At 36.2% G+C, this 12,517-nt stretch overlaps 1 protein-coding gene across 2 annotated transcripts in view; it reads right to left on the reverse strand.

The window, feature by feature from the left end:
- Positions 1-265: 265 nt before the first annotated feature.
- LOC149528598 (mediator of RNA polymerase II transcription subunit-like protein) overlaps positions 266-12,517 on the reverse strand; it is an 85,935-nt gene continuing 73,683 nt past the window's right edge. Inside the window, exon 3 of one of the 2 annotated variants that reach the window (XM_089810225.1) lies at positions 266-611. In XM_089810225.1, coding sequence (XP_089666351.1) covers positions 477-611 — 135 coding nt within the window. In that variant the 3' untranslated portion in view covers positions 266-476. The remainder of the gene's footprint in view (positions 612-12,517) is intronic. The other variant, XM_089810224.1, reaches the window with a different exon arrangement.

A 12,517-nucleotide genomic window follows, 5' to 3' on the forward strand; every position in this document is an offset into this window, starting at 1 on the left:
TTCAGACTGCTCTATTCTGTTGCTTTATGCACGTACTTCCAAGATCTGCCCATTAATAGAAAACTAAAAAGTAAACCGTTGTGATAGAGATAAAGAACTAAACATTTGTTCTTAGTATGTAAATAGCAGCAATAGAAAGGGATTTTCAGAGCTCGAGCAGAAAGACCAGCTATATAAAGATTGCTCTAAAATCAAAGGTTGAATGAAATCAAAATAAAATCAAAATGAAATGAACATAACCTTCAAATCCACATATAAACAGGCGTAACCTCAAGGTGAATCCTCCTTAGATTAGATCTTTGGAGTTACATGCAGATGTCATGTTTGACTAGTTCTATACAGCTGTTTAATAAATTACATTTTCATTTCACAACATGGTGACATATTAAGGTACGACAAGAAAAAACAAATTAAAAAATTGCACCCTCGAATCTTGTGCAAGTAACTCTTCTCCATCGACACAACAAAACAATTTTCTAAACTCTCTCTAATTCTGTCACGTTAGCAGCTCGCTGATTCATTAAAAGCTCTTTCCATCCTTGGATTAGTTTTTCGTGTCTTTGAATTAACTCGTCTTTAGCTTTCAGCTCTTCCTCCAAAGCCAAGATTTCCTGCATATAGAAAAGCATTATTGCATAAACTGAAATCAGTAGAAACCTCCTGCATGTGGAAAAGCATTATTGCATGAACTGAAATCAGCAGAACATATGAAGAAAAGATTAACCAAATAGGACCATGTTCATTGTTCCCTCTATCAATTCCTCACTTGTTCTCAAGAGCGTATGTTCCATGAAAGAAATCATTGGCTTATGTAAATCAAAACAACTATATTTAAGCAGTCAAATGCTCAAAAGATCTTAAGGGAACAGTAACTGTCCACTTCCTGTATTTGTACAAGATCACCAATTATCATGAATCGAAGTTGCAACATCTAGAATAGCAGCATAATTTATTGGAGCTCATACAATCAATCAATATTAACAAGCATATATGAGGAATGTAGTACAATCCAATACATGATTTTGCTCTTACTTTTTCTATTTTGGTCATTGCAACTCATTACCTCAACATAAAACAACATTCTCACCTTTTTCTCCCTCCAATTTTGTTTTGAAGGTTGTTGCATTTGTTTTCGAAGGGGAAGGCTACAAATAAGTAAGACGCGCATCAAAGGCTTTTAAATGGTTGAAGAAAAGAAAGATTTAGCCATCTTTGGTCATTATATCTTTTATTGTTTCAAAAAATTTCAAATTTTCTTTAAAAAAAATCAAATTCCCTTTTTACGCAGTGTTCCAGGGGGGCAGGGATATAGCAAAACAGGTTTCAGGGAGGGGGATATAACGGCTTAAATTTGGGGGAGGGGCGGTAGAATGGGTATAAAACATCAACTTGATTTGATGTTATATCCCCGTCAATTTTTTCTTTTGTTTTAAAATTTAAACAGCAAATCTGAGCTTGTTGACCTCTCCCAAAAGATGACGTGTCATTTTGCTATCCCCGGATGGTGGGTCACTGGTTTAGTGGTGGTGGGGGATGCACCATCCCTATCCCCACGTCCCAGGGATGTCCCTATTCCTATCCCTGTGTTTTAACTGTTCTTAGTTTTTTTAATGTTTTAATATTTTAATAGGAGAGCTCAAAAAAGTGAAATATTTGATTTTTTTTAATTTTTATTCCGAGTCGATAAAATGAAGTCTTCCAGAGTCTCCTGATAAATGAAATAATTGTAAAATATAATATTAATTATTTGATGTATTTTAGCCCTCATTTTAATGTATTTTAATGCAAAAATTTAAACCAATGATAATTTAAATGATTTAAATCATTTGTTATATTTTCTTTAATAACTTAAAAACGTTAGAAACAATTTTAATTTTTTTTTTTAATTCCAGAATCCAACCCAACCACAATAATTAGAAATGGTTAAAATTCTATTTAGATAATAACATGGAATCCAACATGGAGCAATGATTTTTTGGAGAGCATGATGGCTGAAGATCTTTAGATGGATGATCACAACCTTGTGGAGTAGATGACGGTATCATACTATCATCATCATACTAGATAGATTTCTGAATTTTGCTACATTCCCTCAAGTTTTTGGGACAGGGACGGCAAGGGACAGAAAGACGGGTTTCTAAGATGGCAATTTTTTTTGCCAATTTTGGGGATGGGTGGGGGACGGCAAATGGGGACACGCCTATATAACACTAGGGAAAATTAAAATATATAAAGAAATTTAAAATATTTGTACGAAAACATGGATAAAGCATGTACTTATACATAATAGAACCTTAAAATATAAAATCATCAGAATTCATATGCCAAATTTGTGTTAATTTAAGAGTCAAAGTCTAATTTGTTCTAGAAGACAATCTCAAACCCCTAGGTGTCCGAAACGTTTCCAAGATGGGGACGGCTGAAAATATACCGGGGATGTGTCCCCGGGTAACACTGGAATTTTGTTTACAGTGCTAATTTATTTTCATTTTTAGTTTGCATATCAGCAATTTAGCATCAAACTATATATTTTTTAATTTTTAATTTGAATATTTAATGATAATCTTAATGATTATTAATCTATTATCATGATGATCATATGTGATATTCAAAAATCAGATGACTATGAGATACAATAATGTGATTATGTGGGTTTTGAACTATTAAAATAAAGGAAGGGTAAAAATTTATTCAAGCTGAAAGAGAAACAAGAACAAACAGAGAAAGGGCATCAAACAGCCCTATCAAGATCAACCAAGTGATCAAGTTGATGGGACAAGCCCATCGGAAGTTGAGTCTTATCAACAACGTTCCAATTACACATATGGTCAGAAGCACACTTCGCCAAATAATCAGCAACACTATTCCATTCCCTGGGAATATGAGTGAAAGTAATAGACTCCAAAGAAGTACACAAATTATGAATCTGGTCCGCAATCAAAGCTAACTTCCAACTAACAACTTCAGAATGTTGCTGATTCAATAGATGTATCACCACCTGTGAGTGAGATTCACAAATAAGCCTTCTCCAACCAAGGTCACAAGCATTCTTCAAAGCATACAAAATAGCTATGGCCTCCATCAAGTTTTTAGTGCGATGACCTTTATAAATAGAAAACATAAACTAGACATCCCCCTTACTATCTCTACCAACACCACCAATGCTAGTAGAGCCTGGATTTCCCTTGGAAGACCTATCTGTGTTGATTTTAAGAATACCTTGCGGAGGGGCACTGCACTTCCCCACCCTATTTATCTTTCGCAAGGGATGTCTACACATCTTTCTTAGCAGTTTTCCATGTGGGGGGAATATTCAGATCATTATTGAAAATATCCTCCCCTAGTTCCATGGCCTAAGAAGTGTCACATTTTGCAAAAACAATGTCCCCCAAAGAATGGAGAATTTTCCACCGTGAGGAACCTCTAAAAACTCATCCTTAAAGATACGACGGTTCCTTTCCAACTAGATATGCCAAATGATAAAGGAGGATCCAAGAGTCCAGGCAACTTGAAGAAATGAAGTCTTGACAGGAGCCTTACCCCAGCGAGCGAAGAATTATGCTAGTGAGGAAACATGCCAATAGGATTGGTTCCACACATTCCACCAAGAGTGCCAAATATGTCTAGTGAACGAGCATTGGAAAAAAGAGATGAGAGATATTTTCTTCACTAGTCCAGCATAGAACACACATTGAGGGTCCTTGGAAGCCACGCTTGCATAAATTATCCCACGTAAGACATCGGCTATAGACCACCAACCACATAAAAAAATTACAATTGGGCCAAGAAAACTTGTACCAAACTTGCTTCCACCAAGGCATCTGAATGTCTCCCAACTTCTGTCAAAGAAGCTCAACATATCCTGCAAACACTGAAAATTTTCCAAACAAATCTTCACTGTCCCAAGCAAGAACATCATTACCAACCAAAGTAGTATACTCACGAGACTGCAAAATCTGAAATAACTCCTTCCTATCCTCCTTAGATCCTCCTGGAGGCCATTTAGAAGGGTGTTTCCAACGAAAGCAAAAATCAACTGTGTCCCAATCAGCAGCACTAAAAGTTTGATAGAGGGCATGTAACTAAGGATGAGTGGTAAGAATAGGAGGGTGCCCATCCCAAGAGTCAAGCCAAAATAAAGATTGAGATCCCGAATGACAAATCCAAAAGAGACCATCTTTAACCAACTGAGCTCCAAACTTTAGCGTATTCCAAATCATGGATCCTCTCCCTTCTAGAGGAAAGCGGTGAACTTCAAGCACATCAATATCTGGAAAATACTTATGGGTGAGAATACGAGCCCAAAGTTGATGTTGGTAGTACACCAACGCCAATAAAGTTTTGCAACAAGAACCTGTCTATTTAAAATAGTTGATCGTAAGCCTAGGCCACCCTCCTTCTGAGGTCTGCACACTGTTTCTCATTTAACCAGACTCCATTTAGAAGTTGAAAGGTTCCCAGTCCAAAGGAATTGACGGGTCAGAGCATCAAATTCCTGAAGAAAATAGATAGGAGCAGCCAGAACAAAACACCTGTAAATAGGAAGGACTTGAATAACCGATTTTAATAGAGTTAGGCGAGCAACAGTTGATAGCCATCGACGAGTCCAATGATTAACCTTTTGTCGTAGTTTATCAAGCAAAACTTGCCAGGAAGATCTAGGATGTCTACCAACAGTAACAGGAATACCCAAATAAACAAAAGGAAGAGACCCAATCTGAAACCTCAAAATAGCAACAATACGCCTTTGAATAGCTTGGGGAGTATTGAAGAAAAAACTGGAGGATTTGTTCTCATTAACTATTTGTCCCGAAGCTGCAAGATACACATCCAAAGCATGCCTAAAAGAATTAGCTTCCTGAAGACAAGTCTATCAAATAAATGAAGTATCATCCACAAATTGAAGATGCGAAATAGGAGGCAAGCCAGCACCCCATTTCCACCCATGAATCAAACCCTGGTGAACACGAAGCTTAAGAAAGCGGCCCAAACCCTCAACTAAATAAGATAAGATAATAATATTAATGTCCACGAAAAACCAAAATGGTTTATGGGACTGAGCATACAAACAAAAGAGTCGGCCAAAGCAAAAGCACCAAACGGTGATTGAGAAGAAACAAAAGCAAGAGACAAACAGTAAAGAAGACAAGGTAAATCAGTAATAAAGAGATAAGGTGAAATAGGATCCCTGTGGTGAAGTCCTCTAAAGGCACCAAAGGGCTCTGAAGGAACACCTTTCACCAAAACAGAAAAAGAAGCTGAAGTAACACAACTCATAATCCAGTTCACCCACTGTTGGCGGAAACCAAAGGCCAAGAGGATCTTTTGGAGAAAACTCCATTTGACTCTGTCATAAGCCTTAGCCATATCCAACTTAATGAACATAGCTCGCTCTTTTGATGTATGCATAGAATGAATAACTTCAAAAGCAATAACAATTCCATCAAGAATTTGCTTACCAACCACAAAACCGCCTTGTTCCTCTAAAATCACAACTGGAAGGCATATCTTGAGTCTATCGGCAATCAATTTGGTGATAATTTTGTACACAACATTACAAAGAGCAATGGGACCAAAGGAGTCAAGATTGTTAGCACCTTCTTTCTTAGGGATAAGAGTCAGTAAAGTACAATTCAATGCACAAAGCATTTGCTTATTCTGAAGGGATTCCTTAACCACCTCCAAGAGATCCATATTAATAATTTCCCAAAATTCCTAAAAGAATTCCACAGTGAAGCCATCTGGGCCTAGAGCTTTACCTTTATTCATCCCAAACACAACCTCTTCAAGTTCTGATATCAAAATTGGATGAAGAAGAGAATCATTCATAGCATTGGTGATAAGAGAAGGAATGCATGAAAGAATTAAGTTCTCCTCCTCAACTGCAGGCTGAGAATCCTCAATAAAAAGGGCTTCCTTGGTCATTGCAGATTGAGAAAAAATATGAAGTCCTTCAATAGTAACAAGAGAAGAAATATACCCTTTATTATGACGAGCCTGAACAAAATGATGAAAAAAAGCAGTATTTCTATCCCCTTCCTACAACCAATCAATGCAAGCCTTTCGTTTCAAGTAATTCTCTTCCCGAAGTTCCCATTCTTCCACATCCCACATAGCCTAGGATTCTTCCCTGCCAAGAGCCTCTGTAAGCCCAGAGTCCCTAATTTAGCCAGTAATCACTGCAAGATGATCTAGAGCATTCCTCTTTCTAGATTGAAGGTTCCTAAAGCAAGAAGTATTCCATCTCTTAAGATGATATTTAACATATTTAAGTTTATGCAATTATTTTTTTGGGCCAAGATTGTGTAGAAAGTTTTTAATCATCAACGTTTTGAATCATACTCCATGATCCATCATCAGGATGAGAGAGTGTAAGAATGTCAAAGAGAGTAAGATTGCAAACCAAAGGGTATAAGTAGGGGGAAAACTAGGATAATAAGTGGGCATGTGGATTGAGAGAGGAGTGAGAAGCAAAGGAAGGGAACAAGAAAAAGAGAAGAAGTGAAGAGGACCCAAACAAAATACTAACAACCAAGCAATTAGACAATCAATAATAAAGAAATTAAAATTAAAATAGAAAATTAAAAAGGAGATTAAAAACTAGAAAAATATTATATATATATATATATCGATATATGTACGCAGATATGAGTATAAAAATAGGTGACTATATATATCTATATTATACTTATATCCTAGCAAGTAGACATACGAATATAAACAAAAGAATGTAGAGGAAAATGCTAACAAGCATATGTAGACATACATACATATACATATATAAGAAAATAAAATTGAAAAACTAATAATGCTCACAATAATGGCGATAAAAAGTTAAGAAGTTAAGGGAAGTATAATAATAATAATAAAACAATATATAAATAAAAGGTAAGTACAAATAATAAAAGACAATGAGAAACAACAACAACAAAAATAATACTAATTATCGATTTAAAATAAAATAACAATGAAATGGAATTAAGAGATTAAAAACAAAATAATAATAATAAGGAAAATAAAAGCAAGAGTAATAAAGCAAAGAAGAGAAAGAGAAACACGAAGGCCACTAGAGATCAAAACAAGTTAAAAAAAATTAAATAAGGACCCACTAGGGTGTAAATTAAATAAAATGAAAATAAAGTGATAAAATTAAAATAAAATGAAAAGGACCACTAAATAAATAAGATAGAAAAATAAATATAAAATAATACCAATAACCCTCAAAGAAATGGCGAAAAAAGTTAAAGAGGGGGAACAAAAATATTAATGATCCATTTCTTTGAAGGTTATTGGTATTATTTTATATTTATTTTTCTATCTTATTTATTTAGTGGTCCTTTTCATTTTATTTTAATTTTATCTCACTTTATTTTCATTTTATTTAATTTACAACCTAGTGGGACCTTATTTAATTTTTTTCAACTTGTTTTGATCTTCAATGGCTCGTGTTTCTCTTTCTCTTCTTTGCTTCATTACTCTTGCTTTTATTTTCCTTATTATTATTATTATTTTGTTTTTTATCTCTTAATTCCATTTCATTGTTATTTTATTTTAAATCAATTATTAGTATTTTTTTTTGTTGTTGTTGTTTTTCATTGTTTTTTATTATTTGTACTTATCTTTTATTTATATATTGTTTTATTATTATTATTTTTAATTATTATTATACTTCCCTTCTTAACTTCTTAACTTTTTATCGCCATTATTGTGAGCATTATTAGTTTTTCAATTTTATTTTCTTGTGTGTGTGTGTGTGTGTGTGTGTCTACATATGCCTGATAGCATTTTCCTCTACGTTCTTTCGTTTATATTCGTATGTCTACTTGCTAGGATATAAGTATAATATAGGTATATATATTCACCTATTTTTATACTCGTATATAATATCTTTCGAGTTTTTAATCTCCTTTTTAATTTTCTATTGTTATTTTTATTTCTTTATTATTGATTGTCTAATTGCTTGATTGTTAGTATTTCGTTTGGGTCCTCTTCACTTCTCTTTTTCTTGTTCCCATCCTTTGCTTCTCACTCCTCTCTCAATCCACGTGCCCACTTATTATCCCAGTTATCCCCCTACTTATACCCTTTGGTCTGCAACCTTACTCTCTTTGACATTCTTACACTCTCTGATCCTGATTATGGATCATGGAGTATGATCCGAAACGTTGATGATTAAAAACTTTCTACACAATCTTGGCCCAGAAAAACAATTGCATAATTCATGGATTGTGGAAATCTCATAACTACAATATTTAAGTTTCTTCTCAAAGACAAACATAGTCGTGCCATAAGCTGGGCCAACCTCTCTCCACCACTTAGCCACCAAATCATAAAAGGATGAGTTTCGAAGCCATATAAGCTGGAATCTGAAAGAAGGGAGTGCAACAAGAGAAGAAGAGAACTTAATCGGCCAATGATCAAAACCTCTCCAATCAAGAATTTCAGAACTCGTAATTAGGCCATCACCAACCCAATAACATGAAACAAGAAACCTATCCAAACGTTCTGAGATAACTTCCTGAACACTTCGTCTATTGTTCAAAGTGAAAACCCCATTTAAAGGCTTAACATAAATAATAGAAAGAACATCCACCTGGGCTTGAAAAAGAATAGAAGCAGGGCCAAGCCTAGGCCAACCTCCTCTTTTCTCCTCAAGACTTAAGATAAAATTAAATTGCCACCCAAAATCTGAGAAAAATAAGGAGCACAAGAACACACATACCTAATGTGATCCCAAAGATGAATCTTCCCACGAATGTCAATAGGGGCATAAACATTTGTCACAAGAATAGTCTCACTAGAGTCCAAGGCAGTAGCCACCATAGAGATTGAGTAATGACTAGAAATCCACCAAAGGGGAGAAATCTTTCAAGGGTCCCAGAACAGAGCCAAACCTCCAGAATTCCCTTGTGAACCAGTACTTTGATAGTGACCAGCATACCAAATATGCGTGGAGCATGCTGATGCATAACCTCAACAAAAACCTTAGTCTCTAAAACACAAAAGACATCTGGAGAATGAATTGCAATCAAATCATGAATAGCTTTTTTATGACAGGTGCTATTCAAACCCCTCACATTCCAAGAGAGAATGATCATTGAGGGGTTTGAGAAAAGTGAGCATCAATAGGTTTGACAAACCCAGATTCCAACAACAGATCTGCAGTCATTTTTATCTTTTCAAGGTCTGTCTTTCGCCCTTTTGAGGAGCTATCAACAGGACCTTTCTTAAGGGGTCGTTGTTGCACTCCCAATCTATGAGATGAACCCTTATTCTGAGATGAAACTAAAACTTCTCTAGCTAAATCTGCCAAAACAATGTCATCCTCTATGGAATCATTTAAAGTCACCTAAGCCACTTGTTGTCCCTAAATAGCTTGAACTGGTTCTAGTTCAAGAGCTGGTACAACCTCCATACTGACCCCACCACTATTAGAAGTGACCACATGTAGGGCCCCTTCTTCCAAAGCTAAATTCTCCAGCAACTCAAACCTGTTAAAGCTTCCATCTGTTTGTCTATCCTTGAATGGCCTCTTCTGTTCTCATCCTTTAGCTTTAGTTTTAATAAGTACAAATCCTTCCGTGTCCTTTCCCTGAGGTTCAACCATCATGGGAGCTTTCCCTTTGTCCTCTTTACCCAGAGGAGGAGGTGCCAAAGAGGTGGAATGAGCTTCCTTACGAACTTTAGGGCAATGTCGAAAGAGATGGCCATACTCATGACAAAACTGACATCGAAAAGGTAGAGATTCATAATCTAACTATTGAATCCATGATGAAGATCCGAGACAAATTTCCATTGAATCCGGCAAGGGATTATTTAGATCTATCTCAACACAAATTTGGGCAAAAGAAATCACCTTTTTATCAAGGCTTTATGTAGCAACTGTCGCAGGCTTTCCCAAGAGACTAGCAATTTTATGTAAAATGTCTTCTCGCCAAAACTCCAGGGGGAGGCGAAGTAGACGAACCCAAACAGGAACTCGAGAAGGCATCTCTTCAGCTGAATTAAAACCTACATGCCATGGTTTAATAAATAATCCAACCTAATTATAAAAATATGGGCCACCTTCAAAAACTCTATTGCGATCTGCCATATTCGAGAAAATAACCATAAAATAGCTATTTGCTGCAAGCATAATGTCCAAATCTCCTTCAATCTGCCAACAACGATCCTGGGTTCTAGTAAGACACCCATTAACCTTATTCATATTAGGGCCAGCACTCATATAAAATGTAACTGCTTGCTATGCATGCATGCTTGAAGAGGACCCATTATGAGCCTTGTCCATGCGAGAAAGATCTACAACTGATGCCATAGAAATCTCTGCCATGCAAAGATGGAAGCCAAGAAAACAAACAAAAACCAGAACAGCTGCCAGCAAACTGAAAAAGTCCTTGCAGACGCCAAACAAAAACTAAACCCACTGCAATAAACAAAAAACTACTCTGCTGCTAAAACGCTTCCACAAAACCCCCGCATGCAAACCTGTAACCAAGCTAGGGCACCTCCATCTCTCTCCCGTCCCCAAATTCATTATTAATTATTATTATCTAGAATTCACAAAGCCCCCTTTCAACTATTTGACTCTATATTAATGTGAAAATATTATTAGTATTTACTTGTCTTTTAGTTTTACGGTTTTACTATTTTGTATTTAATATTAAAAATCTTTAAACTATAAAAAAAATTGCAGTCCCCAAGTATCCTCCCTTCTATTTCGTAAAATAGTTATACCCCAGTAATCTTGAATAAAAGTTATAATAAATGGTGGACCCTTGTGTAGGCATCCAACGTAAAATAATAAATTACAAGTGGCTAGTATTATGATAATATCATATTTCCCTATGGATCAAACTTTTCATGTAAGGGCAGAGACTTTAAATTAATTCAATATTTGGAGGGAATTGCATTTGGGCAACAATGGCTAATTGAAGGAAATTAATGGAAACGGAGGCCATTCATTTGAGCATCTAGGTCATGAAATTCTGGAGAGAAGAACCGAGGAGTGTCTGCCACTATGTATTGGTAGCAGATCTTTAAGCCTGAGAATGCAACCTCTTAGGTTTGGGAGTGGGATGTAGCCTCCATTTTCATCTAGAAAAGTTTGATTACAGATCAGAGAAGAAGCCCCAAAATGTATTGCTGTAGTAGAGATTTGATGCTTCAATTATCGCCTGTGATAGCAAGTTGACCTCAGTGCAAGCAGATCTATAGAGTTCAGAGAGAGTGACTTGCCTGGAAAGTGTTATCAGATTGTATAGTCGCCAGTAGAAGCTGATGGCAAGTTAAGGAAAGGAAATCAGTTGCTGCAGATTACGTTTGCTGGCTCCAGATTGTCCTTTCTGGAGTTGGCAGTTTGAAAGTGATTGTCTTCCGCCCAGATTTGGTTGTGTAGGGCAGACTGATCATTCTTATAGCAATTTAGAATTACCACAACCTTCTTTCAGCAACTACACCACCCAATTAGCATCCAATTCCTGCTGACGTCACCTAGGACAGGTATCTGTAGCAAATTTCAGTCTTTTGAAAGCTTGGAAACTGATCCAAATCAGATCACAGGCCTGTAATCTCGTCCATAGCAGCAACAGAAAATTCAGAAGTTAACGTTAAGCACTTGGGAGGTCAAAAATCAAAGCTTAGACAGCATATACTGGCTGACACCAGCCTTGGGATACCTCAGAAGTGAGATTTAGGGAAAAAATCAGAACTTGTTACATATTGAATCAAATGTGCGTTATTGGCTTGAACACAGTCCCATGTACAATATACATTCATTATAACCCTCTTATCTTGTGCCCTGTTTATGATCAATATGGGATGCTGGTAAACGTCTAGTGATTGCTTCCGACTAGTGAGATTTCATTGTTTTGGCCCAGTTTTCAAGTAGCCCAAATTAAAACTATGTCAACTGATTGGTCAAGCATGTGCCTTGTAAATTCGTCTTCAAAACTGGTCCTCGCGTGTATTTAGGCAAATGCCTTTCTCATGATCATGTATCTATGATCCATCAAAGTCTCCATGGACACCTAAACTTACTGGGCTTGCACCATTGGATGGAGACGATTCAGATCTTGATTTGACAATATCATGAGGGAGAACACCCCCACGTGGGATCCTATCCGTAGAACAGAAGAAAGAATGTACATAGCAAGCAAATCTCGTCGAAAGATGCGAAAGAATGATTGCAAACATTATTAGAACATCAGTCAAAAGGATAGGAGCTCAGTTTGAGCACTAGGCATTCCACAATATTTAATGGTTGAAAAAGGATCTCGAAGGTGGCTCGAAAGTGATCAAATCAGAACTCAATTATGGAATCAAAATGCCAAGTCACATGAACTGTCAAAGTCATTTGGAAACCCAATGAAGTTCAAAGATATGCACTGATGAGGTGATAGTGCATTAGAAGACATCAATTATGTACACCTTAAAAGTTCCTATAAAGTGTTTACGATTTTCATTGAACATTTCAAGCTACTTGAGAAATAATTCAAATAAACGATGGGAATGCATATCA

Source organism: Cupressus sempervirens, chromosome 11, assembly GCF_028749045.1.
Source record: "Cupressus sempervirens isolate cs-2001-9-10 chromosome 11, ASM2874904v1, whole genome shotgun sequence".
NCBI classification, from domain to species: Eukaryota; Viridiplantae; Streptophyta; class Pinopsida; order Cupressales; family Cupressaceae; genus Cupressus; species Cupressus sempervirens.